This window comes from Anomalospiza imberbis, chromosome 5 (genome assembly GCF_031753505.1).
Source record: "Anomalospiza imberbis isolate Cuckoo-Finch-1a 21T00152 chromosome 5, ASM3175350v1, whole genome shotgun sequence".
Taxonomy (NCBI): Eukaryota; Metazoa; Chordata; class Aves; order Passeriformes; family Viduidae; genus Anomalospiza; species Anomalospiza imberbis.
In genome coordinates, this window is record NC_089685.1 from 22448340 (window position 1) to 22472387 (window position 24048).

At 36.4% G+C, this 24048-nt stretch overlaps 1 protein-coding gene across 2 annotated transcripts in view; it reads right to left on the minus strand.

Moving 5' to 3' along the window:
* The window catches only part of CPED1 (cadherin like and PC-esterase domain containing 1), a 140701-nt gene that overhangs the window by 56519 nt on the left and 60134 nt on the right, over positions 1-24048 (minus strand). Inside the window, exons 8-16 of one of the 2 annotated variants that reach the window (XM_068189884.1) lie at positions 23821-23963; positions 22369-22441; positions 20564-20731; positions 19457-19561; positions 18255-18424; positions 12344-12411; positions 11973-12017; positions 9940-10126; positions 8390-8558 (exon numbers count right to left, since the gene is read on the minus strand). In XM_068189884.1, coding sequence (XP_068045985.1) covers positions 8390-8558; positions 9940-10126; positions 11973-12017; positions 12344-12411; positions 18255-18424; positions 19457-19561; positions 20564-20731; positions 22369-22441; positions 23821-23963 — 1128 coding nt within the window. Of the gene's footprint in view, positions 1-8389; positions 8559-9939; positions 10127-11972; positions 12018-12343; positions 12412-18254; positions 18425-19456; positions 19586-20563; positions 20732-22368; positions 22442-23820; positions 23964-24048 lie in introns of both variants that reach the window. The other variant, XM_068189883.1, reaches the window with a different exon arrangement.

Sequence of the window (24048 nt, forward strand, 5' to 3'; positions counted from 1 at the left end):
GGAGCAGCCAGAAGGAAGAAACCCAACTAGTCAGGCTCTGCCAGGACCCCCACAAACACTCTTTCTCTTGGCCTCAGGTTGAGGTGATTTGAGTGTGTGGCTCCCTTATCTCCCTAAGGGCCATCAGTCCACCAAGGTAGAGGTCTCTGCCTGAAGTGCACCACAATGCAGCAATGCATGGAGAAATTACTGTGTAGGGCAGAGAGAGGAAGCAAGAATAAGCACAAAAAAACTCTGTGGTGTGAGGAATCTTTTGCAAAAGTTAGTGCTACCAGTTCTCTAGCAAAATGTAATTGATTCCAGTAGTGTTACTGGACCTCTATTATATTAAAAAAAAACATCCAAAACAAGAGCAAAGAAGGATCATAACTGAAAATCTAAATATGTGGGATGATTGCCTGATAACTTAGCACAAACAAAAAACCACATAGCTGACAAAAATTTTATAAAAATAGTTTTTCTGATAAACTCTTCCAGAGAACAGTGTTCTCCCAGGAGCAGAATTGCCTACCCAGCATTTATTGTCATCTGTCTCCTTTCACAGCCACCCACAATGATTTGCTGCTATTATTTAAAAAGACATTTTAATCCTTAGGTTAAAGGCAAGGAATCAGAAAAATCTGGATCTCTTCCAGTCTGTACTAGCAGTCTGTCATGGGCTCAGAGATAGCAGGGTATCTACAGAATTTGCACCCGCAGCACTGTATCTGCCTCAGCATCTCCCATCCTGCAGCACCATAGGGAGCAGCCATTGTAAGGCTGAAATGTCCAACCATACCCCCCACTAGCACCACTGGGATTTTGTTCACTAGGTGCAATCATATAGGTCACAATTGAATTCCCTGACATTTTTAGTTAAGCAATTATGAGTTTCTCCTTGGCTAATTTATGGGCAGATCTTCATCTTCTCTATCTTTAATGCACACTCATGGGATTACATCAGTAATTGTATGAAAGGGAAGAACAGCTTAAGCACACAAAAGAATGGAATTTTCAGGTCGTTGAGATTTTTCTTTTATCACATAGTTTTCTACTAATGACATTTTTCTGTGGCAGCATAACAGCTAAATAACAATTCAAGTCAGGAGTCACCTGAGTATCTAGGAGGGTGGGATGTTCCCAGTAAGACTGTGCTAAATTGCAAACACATAAAAGAAGAAAAGAACAGTAGGAAATACTAAATTTTCAACAGCTGAGGTAGGAGGTGCTACAAACAACTCTAGTTGTGTGAATAAATTCAGTGGTGCTGAAGACTGATATCACTCCTGACTTAAGAAATTCTTATCCACAAGAGTGCCAACCAAGGAAAAGGAACACTGGAAAAACTAAGGCTGAAAGCTGCCTATAAAATTCTTAGTCTTTAAAGCCTAATTATCATAGCAACTTAAAACTTCTGGCTAATGATTATAAACCAAATTAGTTTGTTGGTGTCATCCCAGTCACTGTTGGCTTATAATTGTTGAATCATTGCATTCAACAATTCATTAATCTATTCATATAGATTGTCTCAAAGTACTGGTGGCAATTTATCCATCAGTAATCCGTGTAACACACTATTTCCCAAGTACAGTGCATTGTTATAATGACATATTTAGCTGCTGCTACATGGAAACATCCACTCTCTTCAGTCTCTGCCTGAAACTTCTGGAAACATTTCCTAGAGGGTATCTGGTATTAATATTGAATCATATGTTAAACAGGAAACTTAGCTACATAGAGAAGACCAAGTGCAACAAGTATAAAATCAGGAGTGTAAAGAAAATACTGTAAACTGAAAGACTGTAAACTTTTCTTTGGGCAGCTGGAGCCAACATAACTTGAGCCTTAAAGTTTGGGCTCTGTAATGTGGCATTCCCAAAGTATTGGAGGGTAGGATGATGATTCTAGTCAGGCACAGCCTACTGAAGATACAGAATAAAACTATAAATTTTTATTCCATACTCAGAGCAAGAGATGCCTAAATAGAAGCACATACAGACTCATTCTTTTGCTATTTCTTTCCATTTTATTCCCAAGTTCTGCCCATTTGCTGTGTGTGGCCTCTTTGGAGTGCAGCAGATGTCTCACAGAGAGCACTGATTATGTGAACTCATGACTACCAGATGATAGTGCAGACTGTCTATGAAGCTAACTTTGTAGGTGAAAGATGGGCTTGACTCCTAGAGCATTATATTAATTTCTTCAGATGATGGATCTATGCTCTGCTGTGGTTTTGGGATGTTTCCTTAAAGCAGCAAATGCTGGCTGCTGATTAAGATGTCAGCTTAACAGCAACATCCTGATTCTGAGATCCAAAATGAGTTTAGCACAGAACTGCATAAATGTAAAGAATATCCATCATAATTGTTAATTGTTCCTCTGACTCATCTACAGAGCGATGCTTTAAATCATCACAAAAGTCTTTGGAATAATTAAGAAAATGTGGTAAGCCTTCTCTCCCCATTGGTATAGAAGTTGACAAAGACAGAACACGCTGACTCTACAAAGTTTGCTCTGAGATACATACATGAATTAACCCTCTACATGAAAATCAGCCAAGTGTATTTTTTATTTGAATCTCTCCCTTCTACATCATCTTAAATATACTAATTTAAAGCACAAAGTTGTGTTATTCAATTTAGGTCTTTGTTCAGTTTATACTTACAGTGAATGGTGATTAAACATCCCTTGATCTTTAAATACTTTAAAACACCTTCAAGTAGTTCTTTAGATTGTCCTTGGATGTTTCTTGGTCTAGATATTTAGCAAAATCACTAAAAAATTCAGCAGTTTTATGCAAGTGAACTCACTCAAAAGCATTGCCTGGCATATATAACGGAAAATAATTCAGCTGTATATTTCTGTCAGGACAGGTACTCAATCAGTGTAACTTGGAATTGCTCTCCTGAAATTAATTGAACCATGCTGACATAAAGCAGTTGAAGATGTAGGACCTCAGCCTCCTTTCTATGGCAGTCTCTCTCTATTAGCTCTCTATTTTGTGGTTTTCACCTGAACTGCTGACAATTTAACACATGTTCTGTTTGCTACATATTTGCTCCTCAAGGCTATTGTGAACCTCATTTTGTTTTTCCTGGGAAGTGGGTTGCAGTCACACAGAAACAAAATAATTTATAGGTTAATAGCAATGCAAAAGTACTTCTAGTGTTTTGTGTGTTTTCACCCATAAATCAATTCTACAATTTTTGAACATGAAGCTCCTGCTCATTTAAAACCAGCAAGAGCTTTAAACCCAATCTCAGTGTGAGTTTCTTTCATGAAAAAAAAAAAAAGCCTTAAACAGCACCCACTTACCCTTCTTCTGTGCTCAGCAGCTCATTTCTTCCCCTGCACTTACCCCCTCCCTTGTGTTCACACAGAGAGAATGAGACCCTTATCCTAGAAACTAGTTAATCTTAAAAATGTTTTCCCATCTGGTTCATGAGTAGCTGCAAGCAGGGAAAAGGATGCTTAAGTTGGCATTGCTCCTGGAAAACATGATTGTCATACTGTACTCTCACCAGTGTTTCTGAGGAAAATTTAGACTTGACTATTTCAGATCTAATGAGTGAACTTTTTGGTTGTCCCAGCCACTCCCTCCTTGAAAAGAGTTAGCATTCTGGGCTTTCGCAATGGATAAAATATCTAACAGTTATACCAATACAAATTTTGAATGCTAAAAATTTTAAGTCAGATAGTCCTCACTGAATCAAAACATCCTCTTTTGAATAGCAACAACAACAAAAAATAACTAAAACTAGTTTTTTGATGTCTGGGACATTTTTATGTTGTTTTCTGAAAAATTCAAAACCACTAAAAAAAAATTTCACCAGCTCTATACCTGAGAAGGCAGACAAATGCAACACATGATTGCTCCTATAATGGATATTCTTTTTTTTCTCTAAAAGGGAAGTAAGCTAACTTTGCAAATAAGATACAGTCTGCTTGCTGATATAATTAGACTGTTCCAGAGGTGCACTTTCCATGACTTTTCAAGAAAGACACTCAAACTCAGAAATACCAAGAGGGTCAGATGCTGCTACAATAATCACAGCAAAACCTAAGAGTCTGTTCATGGCATTTACAATGTCCTTAGGACAGAAGAGATGGGTCATTTGTAAGGGTGGGCACACTGAATCTAATGAAGCCAATGGGAAATTCAGAAGAGACTAGGGTGCATCCAGCTTGTCCTACTACAGGACAAGTTCTTTGTTTCTCTCCTAATCTGTTTGGTTGGGTTTTTGTTTTGACATTATTTAGTATTTGCAAGGTTCTTTGAAATCTTTGCATGAAAGTACTAGGCAAAGAGTTAATATGTGTTTCTATAACTGACAGTTTTTACTTCTACTGTCTGGTATGAAAAGCTTTGCAATGGTAACAGCACACAGTTTGAAACAAAGTAAAACCATTTTATTTTCCTTTGGAAATGTATAACTTGAGATGTAAAAAAAAAAAAAAATTAGGCATTCTCATTTAGGTATTCTGTCTTCTGAGCATAAAAATGAAATTACTTCCTTTTTTTTTTTAAGGCTTCTTCCTTTCTAAAGATTTTTTTCATCTCTACTCCAAAAAGTCTATAAAGTTAAATATAGTTAATATGCTAGTCTTAGGTCTTAATTGTTTTTTGATCAATAGAAGTTTAGTAGACAGACAGAGAAATAAACATGCTGCTAGCATTTTGTTTCCAGCTGCATTGCAGCTGTTTAGTGTTATATGTCAGCAATGCTATGCCAGTATCTCATCATAAGCTCTGTTGGGCTTCTTAAGCTATCAGGAAAACAATATGATAAAAGGATTTACAAAAATTCAAGAGATAATAATACATAAGAATAAGGTGTTCTGTAAACATCAGGAAAGTTTTTGAAGCTGTTCTGTAAGTTCATTCTTTCAGACCTGCAAAAGCTGTAGGATAGCCAGAACATCAGCTCACTGCACTGCACTGATTTTGGAATCAAATGTACAAATGCACAAAAGAAAATGACAGAGAATGAAACACACTATGCAATAAAGTATAGCATTAGCTATCCATTGCTCTCAATACAAATGCAAACCCAAATAAATATCTGTATTATTAAAATACAACAAACCAAACCCAAACTCACCCATAACCAACCAACTGACGAAACAAACAAAGAAAACAAGCCATGTGGAAACAGGACACTGTAGGTACAAATAGATGCAGAAGTTCACAGGGTCAAAAAATGTTCCCTAAGCACATCAGTAGTTAATCCCCATGACTGCAACTAGGCAAATATTAGCAATCAAAGAGGCAGCATCTACACATTTCAAGTGAGGCATAGTTCTGTTTGTATTTTAAAGATAATGGGCAGTGCAAGAATGATTAAAATATTTTGTCCTTTATGACAGTATGTACATAGTCTGGGATCTTTCACTTGAGAGTGATGCTGATAACTCTGTTTTAAGAGCTCACTGGTTTTTCTGCTGACTGCCTTGGATTTTGATTATCTTCCATATCACAGCTTCAGAGGTGATAATGAAATGGCATCACTTCCTTCATGGAGACTTAATTTGAATATTGTCAGCAATTGCACAAAATTAAGTTCAAGAAAAATCAATAACCTCTTCATTTGCAGTCCAAACAACACTGTCAAAATGCAGAACACAGAATGGAAGGCAACCAAATCTGCTGAAGGTGCTATTGTGAAATGACAGTTTATCCTCCACTAATTTGGTTTTAATGGGGATATTACAGCTGCTATCAAAAAGTACAGGAGACAATATTTTTTCCCTTTTTAGGGGTTGCAAGGCTTGGAACCACACACTTCTCAACTCAATACCTTGAAATTAATCCAGGATTGTTCAGCTGCATGAGAATTGTTAGACTGTTGGAAACCACATCCTACACTCTGTCTTTTTATTATAAGCTTCCTTATAGTATCATCTTGCAGTGAAACCTGAATATCCTCAAGAGATTAAACATAAAAGAAAGTGAGGAAAAAAAGCTGCTGGATTAGAATTTTAACTGAAGCCTTCTGTAAGAAAGACCACATCACTATAGTGTGACCACAGGCCACAGTACTGGCCTGTCTCTCCTCATGTGTGATCCCACTTGTGCCAAGTGTCCAAGTGTCCAAAGACTCCATCAGCTCATGTTCTTTTTCTCCAAAAACAGGATTTCATTACTAAGAGAACCAGTATTCATGCCACTGATGGGGGTGTATCAACTGGCTCTGCAAGACTGTGTAATTTCCTCTGGTATGAAGAGCAAAATGTAATGATGTTGTTTAAGACCTGAGTTTTGTGTTGATAAAAAAAGTATTCTAAGCAATAGGCAATACATACTGTTCTAGCAAATAGGAAAAAATGCAGACTTTTAAATGGTTTAGAATGCCATTTCTATCTTCAGCTCCAGCCTTTGTTTGTTTTTTAAAGGCACTCTCTGATAAGCTTGCCTCTAACATATCTTAAAGTTGTTTTAGAATCTCATACTGTATCTTCACAATGCTTATTAGATACCACAAGAATGCTTTTCATCTCATTTTTACTCTAAACTCCTGAAGTCATCCCTAGCTCTGAACAACTGTATTAGTTAGAGGGTAGTTATTCACAGAGGAGCAGAAAACCAAACTCAATCAAAAAAAAATTTCTAAAACACTTTTCATCAAGTCTAGATCTCCTTGCCTTCACAGTGTTTCAAAGATTCACATTCAGTCTCATAAACGGTATCATAAAACATTAACAACAGTGTAAATTCTGGTGTCAGAAGATATTTTTGAGGTTGAATTCCTGTTCCTACATTCAGATACTTGTCCCAAATAAGGAAACAAAAAGAGCTTTCCTCACATCTTTCCAGCCAGTGTGTTCTCCTAGTAATATAACTCTAGTTCAATTTACTGTTGTTCTCCTTTTCATATTAAATCATACTTAATATGTCAAGGTCGCTGTACAACTGAACTGAAATCTCAGCTATTATATGTGTTTATTCTTGTTTTACTGTAGCAACTACTAGATGTAGTGTTGAGTCAGTGCAAACAGTAAGAAGACGGTCCTTGACCTTTTGAGCTTGTAAGAGAAGTCTAAGAGAAAAGACAGAGAGTAGGTGGAGGGCCAGACAGCACCATAATCAGGTATTCAGGTCAGCAGTCAGTACACTGTGACTACTACCTTCATTTTCTCTGGCAGTCCTGATTTGCAGATTGAGATAATTATTGTCAACATAGAATTTGCTATCAACATTTATAATCTCTTTGACTCCTGTTTTAAGCCCTAGTGCTTAATTCTCCACAAGATAAACAAAAACCCTCTTGATCTGCCCCATCATATAAATGCTCTGCCTTCCACCACCCTAGTCTCCCAACCTCTTTTGCAGTATATGTAAAGAAACCAGGGAAGAGAAGCAAGTTTTGCTAAAGGATATACTAAGATTTTCATACAGAAAATAAAGATAGGATTAGACATCTGACATGAACAACCATGACAGTTTCAACACAATAATTTTGAAAATTGTGCTTCCTGGTTGCAGAATTGATTGTGACAAAATATTTTACTCCTGGATGCTCTGGAATGAACCCACCAATATTTTTAATCTGCCTAAAATTCCAAAGAAAAATACACTGCCAGTGATAACCATTTACAATGTCACTTCCTGCTTTGAAGCTTTGAACTGCCTGGTTTATCCTTGCCCATCATATCAAGCAGCACCCAACATTTAGTCCTCAAACTGGAATACAAACCACTCTGATCCAGAATGTGTCCCAGGTTTTCTCTCTTATGCATAATATTTTTATCACTATAGTTTCACTAACTGAAATATTCACTCTTACTTTCATTAAGTTCCTTCAATTTTTGTGTCTAATTTAGCTTGAACTCCCCTTGCCCAGCCTTATTAAGCCATATCGGATAGACTGCTCCTTTCTTCATTCAACAGACCCACTCCTTCCTAAGGACTGCTATTTGTTGGGAGTAAATTATGTGCATTCCCAAATTTGTATTTGGATAAATTTGACGTAAGCAACAGTCATCCCTTCCTTTGGAATTATGAGTGAGTCTTTTTTTAGTGTTTATTGACCTAGAATAAACAGTTTTCATTCATAAATTATGTAGCAGCATTTGTCTTGAACGCTGATAAAAAGACTGTCATCATAAATATCTTTCCTGATAAAAGGATTTCCATGGCTCCAATGTCAGAGAAAGACAGTTATGAAAAGTTATAAGAAAGTTTTGGCTGACCAAGGTAAGGATTACTTAACCTAGAGCTCTCAAATACATGGTTACAGGTACTTACACTGGGCTTGCCTTTTATATGCAAAATGTTGCGTAAATGCTGAATTTCTCAACAAAAACTGGCTCTGCATGAGCTTTGGCTCATGTACCCTAATTTATACCATGGGATGAACAGAAACCAGCTACACCTATTAGTGTGTATAGCAAAAAAATGCAGAGACAATACCTGCACAAACCCACACATCATATAGTCATCAAACAAAGGGAGGCTAGGGCGGTCTTCTCGATAAATTGTGATTCTGTAGCTGCTCACAATCTCAGGGCTGGGCTGCGAATCATCCGTTAAGAGAATGATGACTTTGTTCGATCCAAGGCCAAGGGGATAGTTAGCAATGCTGTATGACAAAATAGGAAAGAAGTGCAATAAACACTAAAGAAACAAAGATTTACATCTTTTATCTATGGCTGCTAAACTTGCTCCTAGAGACTGCTACTTCTAATATTTTATTTCTCTTACAAAATGCTTGAGCTTTTAAATAAAAACAATGCAAAATAGGATTTGTAAGTATTTGAAGTTCTTTCAAGAAGAAAAAATATTGAGAGTGACATTTAATCAAAACAGTGGCAGTGGCAAATATTCTGACATGAAATCTGTGAATGAAATAATTTTGAAATCAAATTTGTGATGAAGATAGTAGGGAGACAAATACAATCAGAAGTGTAGCTAGCTGCTGAAATTGTCCACTATTTGGCACTGGTGAGGATTTAAGGCACCACACCTTAAATCCTGCATTCAGTTTTGGGCCCTACACTACAAGAAAGAGACTGAGTGACTGAAGAATATCCAGAGAAGGAAGGAAGCAAGGTGAAGTCACTGGAGCACAAGTCTGATAGGGAGTGGCTGAGGGAACCAGGGGTATTTATTCCAGAGAAAAGGAGGCTGAAGGGGGACCATGCCACTCTTGGCAACTACTGGACAGGAGGTTGTAGAAGGTGGGGGTCAGTCTCTTCTCCCAGGAGAGAGGACAAAAGGAAATGGCTTTAAGTTGCACCAGGGGAGGTTTAGGTTTGATATTAGGAAGAATTTCTTCACTGAAAGGGTTGTCAAGCATTGGAACAGGTTGCCCAGGGAAGTGGCTATGTCACCATTCTGGAAGCAACTTAAAAGCCCTGTAGATGTGGCACTTAGGGACGTGGTTTAGTGATGGACTTGGCAATGCTGGATTAACAGTTGGACATGATGATCTTAAGTCTTTTTTAAAGTGACTTCTGTGATTCTATGACAATCCCTTATACTACAACTATGACAAAAATGGATCATTCTGAGTTAGTAAACTTGAACTTATTTCTTCTTTGGAAGCCAGCTGCCCTATTTTGAGCCATGTAAACAGACCAAGCCCAGCAGGGGCAGATTAGGACACTGTGCAAAATTAACACCTGGATACAAAAGCTTAAATTCTGTGTCATCTACTGTGTGCAGTGAAGTGATAGTCTTTTCCCACCCAGCTTTGATGCTGTCAGTGACTGCAGAAGCTGGGTGAGATATTGGAGATGTACACTCCAATAAGTTAGGGTTAATTATGGCTTGAGAACAACATATGACCATTGTCTTCAGGATGTTAGAAATAAATACAAGTTTCTCAGTGTTGAACTCCCGCTGACTTTCCTGTGATTAATCTATTTGTGTTCTGGGGATTTGGAAACAAAAAAAAAATCTGGAACACTATGACATATTTCCAAAATTAAGTTTTTACACTCATATTTTGTTGCTCATACCTTGGCCCTTTCTTGTTGTCGAGGTGTACACGGCATTGACAGTTAGAGGGCTCTGCTCCTATCTTCACTGTCACCATGTCAAATGGCACTTCTGCATAGTATTCTCTGATCTTTGGGTTAAACTGAGGATTCAAGTCCAGCTGTGGACTGGTGAAGATCTGTCTGATATGAGAGAGGGTATCTTTATCTGTTCCAAGAAGATAGAAAAAAAAAGTGAACTGCACGAACATTTTGGAACATGCAACTTCTGGGAGATTGATACCATGTACAGTGGCAAGATATTTAATGCCTAGTGACTTTGAGACTCATAATCCTGCTGCAAAGTTTTAATGGAGTTTGTAATGGTACTTGAGAGAAATCTGTAGGCCTTGGAGAGATTTTAAACATTCAGTGTCCAATCACTTAAGTCCTAGTCACAAAACTCAAAGCCAAGGGTAAGTCTTTGAAAATGGAAGGATTAAATCTGGGAGATCTGTCTCTAGTTAGTTAACTGAAACTTAAAGGAGAGGTAGGCCAAAATTCATAACCTGCTTAGGTACCAGGCTGCGTACAGGGTTTATGTACAAGTGTAATTTCCAATAAAATCAAAATAAGTTAGACATATTCTTACTGTTCATAAGAACAAGTCACATGAAGATATCAAGACCCATGGGGTCATTTGCAGTACAGCTGGAAGAATGTTTTATTAAAATTCCTATATCAACAAATATTCCTTTCCTGTGTATGAAATCTCCACAATCAAATCCTATTTGCTCAAATGTGTCCTTTATGTCATAGTGTTTGCCAAATTACTCATGAGAATAATTATTTGTTGGCAACCTACTTATGACAAATATTTTAATCCAGCCTATTGGATTCAGATTTACAGTATAACACATTCAAAACTGCTTTACACATATATTCATTAGTACATGTTTTAAACTGGGTACTTCAGAAAATATGACCGATAGGAAACTCCTTTATTATAATATCTGAAAAATCTTGTGGCCTAAAAGACTCAAAAATTATGCAAATATTTTTATTTCTACTCTGAAATATCTGCCATGAGAAACAAAACAGGGCAATTTGAGAACTCTCCTGCATGGAATAAAATTTAAGGGAAGATATTCCAATGGAAGGACAGAATTTGGGCTAGATTTGTAGGGGAATAGAGACACATTGACACACAGAAGGTATTTAAAAACCCCCCTACAGATGAGTATAAACATTTCTCTGTATTCTGTATGCCTTACTTAGAAATGTTGTCTCACTACTAGCTTAAAAATGAGGAGGAATTTCAAAGTAAAATTAATTGAGGTATTTTTAAAATAAAGGATCATACAGTTAGAATTGTGATGCCACTCAGCCAGCTCAGGAGTTTTTGTGGTCTCTATCTGGCACAATAGTTCCTGGAGGCAGCATGAGATCAGCAACAGAGGGGACATGAGGCTCAATGGCTAGCAAAACCTTTCCACCATAGTGTAATGGCTTCACATTTAAAAACATGCCCTTCAAATAATTTGAGAATGAGGAAGACAGTAGAAAGCATTGCTACCACCAAAAAATATATGTATTTTACATCTTTACAGATCTTTAAAAATACTTTAAATATTCCTACATGCAGATATTTTAGAAAAAACTTCTCATCTCTTAAGTAGGTCCTTAATACTCCATTATTGAGCTGAAGACAAAGCTTTAAACAAAGCTGATTAAACTCCAGACAAGTTTAAAGGTTTCTCCACAAGAAAAAATGTATGCTGAGGTTATTGGAAAGAGGAGGGGCAAAAGTCTATTGAAGTGTGACAAGGGATCAATGAGTTCTGGAATACTCACATTAATATGCACATACAGCAAAGTTTAATTTTAGTTTTGAGGCTTATTTAATACAATAGCCAATTTATTGAGTTTTTATAAACATTCTTGATGCTTAAAAATCCTTTTTTTCTCAGTAAAAGCCTACAAATACTCTATTCACTTAGAGATAATGTAGAGAAACCCAAGAAATTTTTTCAAGATTTTTTTCTCCTCTGTGGTCTAGAAAGACCTTTACTTACCATAACTGCATTGTCTTTCTCCAGTGTTACTGGAATAATGCAATGCTGAAAAACAAACAGAAACAGCTAATAATTTTCTGTTCTCACTCTGATTACAGTCCTATTGGAGCAGCAACTATCTTTTACTTTTAAGAGAAACATTGTACTTTTATTCTTTACAGTGCAAGATCTTCACTTTAGGCTTGCCAATGCTGCTCATGGGCCCCACTTAGCAACTTACATAAGATAAGCAAGAAATTGATCTTTTATATGTAGTAAGCTAAGACTTTCCAGCTGGAATGCAAAGCAATGTGATCTAAATCCACATGTTTTCAGGTATAATACAAATAGGGAAAACATACTGTATAAATGATCTCACTCTGAACCCTTACCTTCATGATTCTTCCTGAAGTCAGAAGGCACATTCTGCTTAGGACTCATATTTTCTTGAAAAAGTTGCCTGTCAATTCAATAGCAGACATATTTCTACATGAATGGAAGGAACAGAAACAATGAAATATTTTGCAAAAAAAATCTTTATGGTATCCCAGGACACATGGTATTTTATTATTCTCCACAGAAAAATGAACCTTCTGGATTCATATTCCCAGCATTAGGGATATTACCTGAGTGAATGTAACAGGAAATACACATTCCAAAATACACGGCAGTACATCACATTAATAGAAAAAAAATTTACAAAATATGTGAAAATATAGTTGCATTTCTGGAAAGAGGGAGAGTGGATGTAGCCAAGAAGAAAATAAACCATATTATTTAACTGCTTCCATGACAGGGTTTTTTTTTTTTTTTGCATATACTTGAGATTAAATTTAGACTTTGGTCAAAAAGAATTAAATAAAAATGAAGGCATGCCTCCAGGGGATTATCTAGGCTGACATTAGCATGAATTCCTAAAATGGAACTTCTGTGTGTTTTGCTTTATTTGCAAACTCAAAACAAATCCAGTGTGTGTGTGTGTGTGTGTGTGTTTGTGTGAGTGTATGTATGTGTGTGTGTGTATAAATGTAAAATCCTTGTGAAAAAAAGACAAGTAAATTGCAACAAATAATCAATATGTCAGTGGTGCCCATATTGTGAACTCTGCAGATTTTTTCTTTCAAGTAGAATTTTGGTAGCATGGTAGAAAAAAGGGAGTAGGCTTCTCTTTGACCCTCTGGCTGATAAGACCTTTTTGGAGGTCCATCAGCGTTTCTTGAAACTTTCACTGGTTTTCCTCTCAGTGTTTCCTTAAGAAGTTCTCATAATGTAGCTTGTTCGTGGATACTGCAATTCAGATTTTGAAGGACACAAAGCCACTGTCTGTGCCAAGGAAGGGAGGTGGCAATATTGTTCTGTGCAATCATACATCACTGATGTTTGAACAGGAGCTTCTGAAAGCTGTATTGAGATCAATCATGGAAAAAGCTAAACTGTCCAGTGATAAAAAACTGCCCCATGATGAAACAGATTTCTGCATTGACTCAATGAGATAAGGAAAGAAGCAGCTGGCAGACCTGTGTATGAAGGAAAATGTAGTTCTGAGCTTGCAGTGTCTAGACAACCACCCTAAATTCATGCAAATTCATTACCTACTGCAAAGGAGGCACTTAACAAACTCTTGCAGGGCTTGCTTTCCAAGTTGTAAGTAATTTTGTACCCCTCTTTCTGCTTGTCAAGGAAGTAAAAACTAATATCTGTCAAATACTGTTGCACATAGGTAAAGCCTTATAAAATAAGGGCCTTGTTACCCTTGTAAAATCGTGGCTCGGGCCTGCTACTTCAGCTAAGTAGAAGGACTATCCCAAAGTGACTCAGCTGAATTAGAAGGAGAAAAACAAGTTATATAACCATTACATGTTCACATTGTAGTGTATGGTTGGATTATGTTTGTTATGATTTAAAACTAAGTAACTGATAAAAGCCTGGCTGCTTATAAAGGCCTGGCTTTTGCAATGAAGCGGCTCTCCTTTGCATCCGCCTGGGGACTCTGCGTCACTTTGCTTCATACATCTAGTGCCCGACCAAAAAAATTTTTATCTTTGCTGTTCCTTTTTTGCTTGCCTGGTCCCAAACCCTGTTTTACAGTGAAAGCAACATGTCTTAACTCTATAAAATTACCAACTTTGGTTTAGTCAGAGAACACCTCAGGACTGCGGCAGGAGAGCTACCACCACTCACAAAGGAACAGCATGACCTGTATGAATCTCAAATCTGTAGAGACTGCAATTAACTTCAGACAGCATTAAGAGACATATAATAACTATATCTGAGTACAGCGGGGTAGCAAAATGTAATATTTGGAAATCATATTAGAGAAAGCTACTCAGATTACAACATGGCCAGCAGGACTGGAGCAGTGATTGTCCCCCTGCACTTAGCACTGGTGAGGTCACTCCTTGAATCCTATCCTCAGTTTTGGCTTCCTACTACATGAAAGGCATTGAGGCACTGGAGCATGTCCAGAGAAGGGTAATGAAGCTGGGGAAGGGGCTGGAGCACAAGCCTTATGAGGAGTGGCTCAGTGAGGTGAGGGTGTTTAGTCTGGAAAAAAAGAGGCTCAGGGGAGACCTTATCACTCTCTACAACTGCCTGAAACAAGGTTGTACCAGGTGGAGTCATTCTCCCACGTAGTAAGGGATAGGATGAGAGAAACCTTTCCAATATAAATGATTCTGTGGTTCAATGATTTATCTGTGCTGCTCCCTGAGCTTTTTAATCATCAGCACCATGAAGCTTTCTTTTGTCCAAGATCCTTGCAATCAGCAGACTGATATATGATGCAATTATGAAGCTCCTCCTAAAAAATGGCTTTGCATACTCCTTTCCTTCACATGCTGTTACTTAAGAAAGGACCTTCATCTGTTTGAGTGGCCCCCTATTTACTATTTACTTAGGTATCTTGGAGGTGTCAAGTACAGATGTGCTCTTTGCCTACACACTTTGCAGTTAGCTCTAATGAAACTAATGTTTGTATGTCAGTACTCTTGGTGAGTGCATACTCATCAAATAAATGTACCTTTCAGCAGTTTCCCAATGTGTACGTCCCAAACTAATAACTGTGAACCTGCTCTTTAGGAATCTCTCTGATTCAGTAAACAAGAAAGGCAAAGGATTGACTTAGGAAGAGTAATATAGCTCTGATTGTCTATGCAATCAGACATAAGCAATGAAGGACATGTATAAATAGAATATTTCACAAAATTTAAATATAAAAAGAAAAAAAAAAAACTAGTCACTTTAGGTGTCTCTGATGGATATGTTAGTTGTGAACGGTGCAACTTTTAATGGGTTATAAACTCAAGATTGAAACCATATTTCAATATTCAGTAGCGTTATGCATTTTCTTTCTTTAGATGATGTTATGTAGTTCTCTCCAAAATAAGTTCTCTGTTTTGTAGAGTGTTTGTTTGGCTTCAGTCACAGTTTCCATGAGGGCATTTGGGTCCTTAAATGAAATACCTTGTGGTGATGTTCAGAAGTGAAATAAAAAAAATTCAGATGCAAGAATGGGATTAATTTTCTGGCACTTAAAACTGTCTCTCTCATTTCCTCCTTCCTTCTGTCTCTCACTCCTCCCATTCCAGGTCAGTGATCTTAGCCTTTTTTTCCTTTGTCATTACCTTTTTCTGTCCCATAGTCTGAAACATGTTAATTTCTCAGACTTCTCAGGTAATTGACATGACTAAGTTAAATTCCAAAAAAGTATTTTCAGCCCAGATTCAGTCTAAGGACTGATGCTTCCAGTTGGAACTAAAATAGGTCTTGCATATGAAAAGCTAGAATCACTTTTCCAAATACATCAGTTGATTTCAAAAAAAAACATTTGCAGCTTTTTGAGCTGCTTAGGCTTTTTTTTTCTTTTGCACATACAGAAGGGTTAGCTTTACTCACTAATCTGATTCTTCCACGCTATCTGACATAGCCAAATATACTTTCCATGACACCTCATTGCCCCTATTCCAAAAGACAGCATTTATGTATGTCCTAGTCATATCATGAGCATAAACTGCATAGAGTTGAAGAAAGTTCATAAAAAATGCTGAAAATGTTTTCAGAGTACATGTTAAGTGTAATATCTTATACCAATACATCTGAGGTGGTTATTTTCACCTAGGCTAATTATTTCATTATAGTTTGAGATGAGTTTCTAGAGTTCTTCTGTTTCTCCTGTGTAAGGATTTCAGAGAATTCATTAATACCATTTACGGTTTCAACACTTAGTCATATAGATGAAATGAGTTAAAATATGTAGACTAGAAAACGTCTTTATATCCTGCCTTCATCCTATGGAGTCGTGACTAGTGAACGAAGTAATTGTACAAGACCTCAGTTAGGAGTCACTACTGTTCCCACATATTTCTTGTTTGCCTGGACAGTCAGTTATGCAATCACTAGATTTGATAAACAGAAATACCAGTTTTCCACAATCAGAGAAATAAGAACTCTTAAATAAAGTGACCAAACACCCTGGCCTTAACTGAAGAAATTCAGGAAAAGTGTTCTGATATAAAAACTCATCAAAGCTGGGGAAAAAAAGATTAATCAAAGCTCAAAGAGAATGCATACCTGAGTTATTTGGGGAGTAAGTACAACTAAGCTCTTTCCTCCTTGCAATTAAGTATAATCACATGCATATCTCACACATGCATCACCCTCACATGCATGTAGCAAAACGAGTGGAAGATTCTGATTTAGCAATGTCAATGGACATGTTTTTTTTATACAGTGAATGAAGAGAACGGTGTTATTAGCTTAGCCACTGCAGAAAAATAAATAGCAAAGAAGCAGATTGGCCTATGCCCTAGAGAAAGGTCATGGTATTTCTGCATATTTATACACATACAATAATGTTGAGCTTGAAGGAAAAAAATGAGGCCAAGGGGCTTGCTCAAAGTGAGTGAGTGGCACAGCTTAGATTAGAACAGAAAGCTGCTAAAGGCTGGTATGCTTTGATATGTAAACCTAAATATTTCTGCAAAAGAGCAAGGGCTTACATATGAATGCAAGCAGCTGCATCTTTGAGTTACTTCTCACAGAGTGATCGGAGTGGTCGGCAGAACAACAATAATTTAGCACTTTCATGGAGCTGTGTATATTTAAAACACTAATAAACAGTTAGCTAGTACAGTGATAAAGTATAAGCTCCCCTTTACAGTAAAGCAAACAAACATACAGAGATTGGCTGAAAGCCACGCCCAATTCAATGAGGAACAAAATTAAAACTAAAGAAATCTTACAGATGCCTTAGATACTTACTACAGCATTCTCCCAGCAAAATGTACTTACCAATATCATTCACACATTCATCGTGAGACTCAGTGGAATGGAACATATACATTGTCTAATGTGCCTCTGTTACCAAGTCCTTGTTTGTAAATCATAAATGCTAGCAGTTAATATGGCATACATGTACATGAAATATCATTAGCTAAGAGATAATGAAAACAGAAAACACATTTTGAAAAATTTTATACTTAACATATATAACTAACAGTATACTATAAGTTTACTCCTTCCTTCCTTCCTTCCTTTCCTTCCTTTCCTTCCTTTCCTTCCTTCCTTTCCTTCCTTCCTTTCCTTCCTTTCCTTCCTTTCCTTCCTTTCCTTCCTTCCTTTCCTTCCTTCCTTTCCTTCCTTTCCTTCCTTCCTTTCCTTCCTTCCTTCCTTCCTTTCCTTCCTTCCTTCCTTCCCTTGTTCTATCATTCTTTTTCTCTCCTCATGAAATAAAAACTTCTTGCCAAAAGTTCAGTGCATCTAACCTTGTCATTACAGCATTTTTTCATATTTTCATAAGGAGCTTAAATGATGTTCTCGGAGTATTATGCTCTCTAACCTGTCTTTTGTTGGACAGAAAATTTGGGGCCCATCAAAATTATTAATTCTTTTGGAAAAATCTTCACCTGAAATTTTATATTTTCTTTACAGTTTTGCTTTTAATTGGTACATAAATTAGGACAGTCTTAACCCTGGGAAATGCTCCTAATTTAAAGTTTACATATTTTCAGGAAAAAATGTACCTTATTAAACGTTCTTTAAAAAAATTATGATAGTTCCAATTAATTTTTAATCCAGAGTCCTCCATATTAGATAAAGAAACAAAACCTGTTCTATTTAGAAACCTAGCTACAGTTCTGATGGCAGAATGGCTGACAGGGCTCCATATGGGATGATCGATCTTCATCTCAAGGGTTGCAAGTTCACCTACATCTACTGAAGGATTAAGTTTTATGATGCTCACTGGAAATATTGCAATTATATAACTCGAGAAACCACCTTCAAAATATAAAATAGTTATCTTACCACTCTGAAAGATTTGTATGTGCCTCTTTATTCATGAACTGGAACTGTTGAAGGACACTGGAAAGCCACCAATGCACAGTCAGGACTGAACTAAGCCGCCTCATTGGGTCTACCATTCGATAAAGGTCGCGCAGCAACATTTGGATCTTGGGTGCAGAAGAAGGGAAAAGCTGAGAAGAGAGACACTGATTTGAGACAACATAGTATGATATTTGTAGAGTGCAAAGATGTGAAAAATGATCAGAAGACAGTATATACAGCATAGGGCTGGTTATATATTAATGTTCTTTCCCAAGTACTTAGAAAAGGACTGTCATGCCCAGCCTTGCAAATCAGGATTACCAGTATTGACATGGAAGTTGATCTCCTCTGCCTCTAAACTGCTTCTGAGGTTAGCTCAGTTGGTCAGAGCATGAAGCTAATGCCAAAGTTACAGGTTTAGTCCCTGTATTGGCCATTCACTTAAGAGTTGTACTTGATGATCCTTCTGGGCCCCTTCCAACACAGATGATTCTATGTATTCCAGATCTATTAGACTCAGTGCTTCTTCAGAAAGTGTCATCCATCTCCAACCCTAATACTCATCCAGGAAGTCTCACAGAAATTTTGATATCATGCACACTTTCTGAACAACAGATTCAATTGCAGATCCTTTCTTTTCTGAATACTCATCATTTCCCTCATTAACTGCGCCTATTCACAGACACTGATTGTTATTCCTCCATCTGTGCTCTTCTCTAAAAATGAACTCAAAGCATGAAGAAGAGAACATATTCCACCTGGGTTTTTTTTGCCACTTTTTCATCTATATCTACTCTCTGATCATGATCTCAGTATTGTACTTTCTCTAGTCCATCCACTCATTGCTGCTTTTGCTTCATTGTCATTCTATTTTCTTACCACCTCATTAGTCATTTACATGGTTCTCCTTCTTTTCCTTTCCTTCTATTTCCTGGTCTCTGTTTCTGCTTTAGCTGTCCTGTTCAGTGGAAGCTCACTTCAAATACTCTGTTGTATTTCTTTATCTATTTTAAATTAAATTCAAATGATCCACCAAAGTAAAATCAGTGTTACCTCTATATTCTTGCTTCTCTGCCCATCCAGCCTAATTACAGAGACAGCAGAGAATGGTAATGAAGGAGAAGTGTTATGAGATTTACATAAAATATATATCCAGTAAAACAAAACCCTATTTATTTTACCAGCTCAAATTGTCCAAGACTCTTCAGCTCCTTTATGAAAGTAGTCATCGAATTTATCTCTTCCAAAGAGAAACATTGCTCATCTTCTCTGTTGTATGTTCCATCCTGTGAAGGAAAGGGCAGCATTGTCTGGTGAAATCACATGGATAGCAATGTGCTTTCCTTAGAGCCCAATCCCTTCACTGATCACAGGAACAAGTTACAACAGCTCTCAACTAGCCCTAACCTCAGCCAGCCAGCTCCTAGATAGCTCATCCCATTTTTCAGTCTAGAACAAAGCTGACTGTGCCCTAGCTTTGTCTAGAAATGAACCCACAGAAACTACTGGTCTCCGGAACACAGGCTGTGTATCACTGCATGTCTGGATATCTGAGCTTTCTACTTTATCCTAACATAAATTTAGAACCCACGACCCTGTTTTAGCCACATCTGTCCAAGAGGCAGAAGTTGCCTGGATAATTTAGTCCCCGTAAGCCTTTCAAGCAGGAGACTCCTCAGAAATGCATTCTAAAAAGCTCCCAGAGTGAGAGAAATACTACTGAAAGAGATCTCCGCTTATCAGAAATTATTTTCACTAGTGAAGTAAAATTTATGCAGATTCTATAAATGAAAAAAAAAAAGTACTGGAACTGGATCTTGCATTGAGAATTAGACACAAAGTTGTAAGAAACATAATCTCATTCGATGCTCACAGATCTCCATGCATGAGTTAACCAATTCTGGATGAAATTGTGAAAACACAAGTATACTAAAAGTATATTAAAAAATGTATTAATAAAAGTATATTATAAAAGCAATCAAAAGTATATTATAAAAGTATATTTTAAAAAGACAATTTTTAAAAAGAGTGGTAAATTTTATTTTTAAAGCCTTAAATATATCTTTAAATCATGGTATTTTTGAAAATGAAATTTGAGAGTAGAATTTTTTACAAAAGAAAATTCAATTGTTCAATATAATAGCAGTTTTACTCCTCAGAATACAATAAAAGTTGTTTCTAATTAAATAAATCCCTCATTCTATAAGATGGCACCAACAATTTCAGAAGCACACAATTTAAAATTAAGTATTTTCAAATAATAATACAAAAAAGTTGGAAGGAACTACCTTGCTCACAGATGACTCATATATTTTTTGCAAAGCTTCTATGAAACTGGATGTTGAGGATTCATTAGATAAGAGAAATTTAAATGTATCTTCAAAAAGAAGTTCTTTGGAAATTTGGTCCTGAGTAGTCGATTCATTCTCAACTTGGAAATCAAAGTTTTCATGCACCTTTTGCAAAAAAAAAAAAAAAAAAAAAAAAAAAAAAAAAAAAAAAAAATTATAAAAATTTATAGTTTAAATAAAAAGTCCAGTGTTCTCATAGCAATAAATACTAATCTGGAACTTTGAAAAAAGGTAATAACAACACAAACCGGCAGGATTATAAAGCAACAAATGCTGTGCCACATGGACTGTCACAACTCCATACCGCAATGTTTGCTGCCCTCCAGTGGACAGAATCCAGTATTGCAGGTACATGTGAAAAGATTCTTTACCGTTATTTGATTTGAAATTTGATTAAAAATGTAAAATATCAGATTATATGTTAATATAACTAATTAAAAACTCATGTGCTAAGGATTACTACAGAACGTCTGTTACTACGAATGAAAGTATAAGTTTTACACTATATAAACACAACTAACAAATTCATGGTTATGAAATATGACTAAAACATTAATAAACACGAGTGTAGCATCAATATGAATAGCTTGTGTGCATACTATAAATTCCAAGTTATAATACTAAAGGTTAATGTTGCATTAATTATCAACAGCTATTTTCTAGAGACATTTGGGTTTTTTTCAGAAGAAAATACTAAATCCTACTGATTTACTATAAACGTATGGATAACGGATAATAGTTGAAACTTCGATACAGGAAGGTAAACGTTATGTTTTATGTTTATTTTTTTAACTCTTCGGGGATAATTTTTACAGCCTGGTATACAATTATTGAATTGTTATGACATACCACATTTCTTATACTAACTAAATAAGTTTTCTCAAACTAATTAAAAATATTGTCTTCATGGACTTTTTAAATTCTGCAAACTTCTTTTCATGTGTGCATTTTTCCTATGTGTTTAAAGGATTTTTTCCTATGTATTTAAAGGCTTTTTTCTGAAGAATGCGGATATTGACTGCACTGTTATTACCAGACACTTGAATAGATTTCAAGTGGGGATATATTAACTAATTTTTGTTAATATTTGTATATCTTAAATATAAAGAAACATTTTGTATATCTAGGCATATGCATATTCATGTGTATCCAGGAGGTAATGAAAACAGCTGGAAAGCAGTACAATAATTGTTTCAGGACAGGTTGTTCTGAGGCAGGAGTGGTACAAAAACTGGCACAGGTCTCATTTCCCTGGTTTTAAGGGCCTTGTGGATAATCCAGGAAGAAGGCAGCACAGTGGAGGTCAAAGCAGGTAATGAAATGAAGAAGTACAATCCAATTTATGGAGAACTTTAATTTGTACTAAAAGCCAATTGTGGTTTTTTAACTTCCTCCATTCATCTTTGTTCTGTCACATTTAAAACCTAACTCCACTTTCATGCAGTGCTTCCCATGGATTTTGTTTCACTGATATTCATTTGGGGTAACAGTTAATCTTTTAATGTAAACTGTAAACTGAGAAGTTTGCACATTTTGGTGGTCTGGTGAATTTCATCACAGGATTTCTGACTCTTATAAACTGATTTTTTTCTACAGGAATTCTCCACAATCAGCCCAACTTAATATTAAAGTGTTGGTACATTTCTTAGACATTTGAGGGTACCTATCAAAGAGGTGTTTGTGCTGTGTTCTTCTTGGCGTAATTTTTTTGAGTGCAGCAATAATTTGTGCAATTTTCTCACCTTAAGAACTACTGGGTGTATGGACATGCTGAATCCAATGTCAAAGGTTAGCATTTGAAAACATTGGCTGCATCTGAAATACAACATAAAAGGAATCCCTTTCAGTGAGGTTAGGTAAAGAATCATAGAATAATTTAGGTTGGAAAAGAACTTTAAGATCATTGCTTCCAATCATAAACCTAGTACTGCCAGGCCCATAACTGAACCATGTCCCTATACACAGTAAAATTCAATACACCCACAGGTCCAGAGAACACATGCAGGAAAACGTACACACATAGGTCAAAAAATAACATGTGATGCAGACGAAATAAATTTCTAAGAAGAGCCAGCAGCATTAAACACGGAAGGAGTCAGATTGTGAGGTGATGAAAATAGTGCTATATAAAAGTGTTTTTAATGATTGACAGAGAGGGAGGTGAATTATGCTGATAGAAGAAATGCCTTTTGAGAAGAGTGAATGAGGTCCTGCAAAAGCTTTGAAGACATTTGGAGGGGAAGAGATGGTGAAACACTCCAGGCTCAGTTAAGCCAAAGAGCTCTGCAGCGGCTATGCGCGGCTGCACGTTAACAACAGCTATGAGGATGTTTGGAGGCATGGGCCAGGAGTTATAAGCAAGTCTTGTGTTACACAAACAAGAGAGTCCATTTCATTGGTAAAAAAGAGATTTTGGACCACTGTCAAAATAGCTTCATCCTCATTACACTCCTCCCCTCCTTGCTACCCTCTCCACTCACAATGTAAGCTTTATTCCCAACTTGTGTAAGTCACATAATGAGCTTTACATTACTGCTACTAAAACACCTGGTTCTCAAAATAGCTTAATACATAAATTTAATAAATAGCAACTTATTTAGTAGTTATCATAAAAATGTCAGAGATGGGACATAATATACATAGAACAAATAATTACTTAGTTAAGATATTACATAATTGTGGTTGATTTATGTGTAAGAATTATAACACTAATAGTAGTGATTACACACAGAAATGTGACTGTTGGTGCCTAGGTATATTTCATAGCATACACTTTATAAAGTGTTTTACAGTATCTTCTGTTCATATTGCTTGCTAGAGCCAGCTCTACACAATCTGAGCTACTCTAGCATTAAATATTTGACATATGACAGAATGCTAACAGAAAGGAAATACAGCTTTATTTATGTTAGGACTAGCCCAACTGCAAGTGATTTCTGTTCATTTGTGCTGCCTCAAACACTTCATTAGGACAGCATCTGGTCCTAAGTATTCATCATAGCCTTTTCATAAACTAGAAACATTGTGGATATTGAAGTTTTACTCCTTAAATGCAGCATGTCCTTACTTTATAAAGAAGTATGAAATAGATGGGAATTTTTTATTTTAAGATTCGTGTATCTTCTGCAATTTTTATTCTGTTATAAGGAGCTATCTTGACACTAGCATTTCAATGACTACTGCAAGTCACTTACTGATTGAAAGAATTTGGTCCTGAGGCAGATGATTTGCTGAAGACCTCAGTTATAAGTAGAAGTTTGTTTATAGCCTCCTTCATGTTGTTGAAGGCTTGTTGGGGAGAACTGTTCCTGAAGAATATCTCAAAAAACCTTTGCAGCTGTGAAAGAGAATACATATATTTTTGAGCATTTATAGTAAATCAGTGCTTAAAATCATAAATTAAAAGACTGATGGGAATAAAA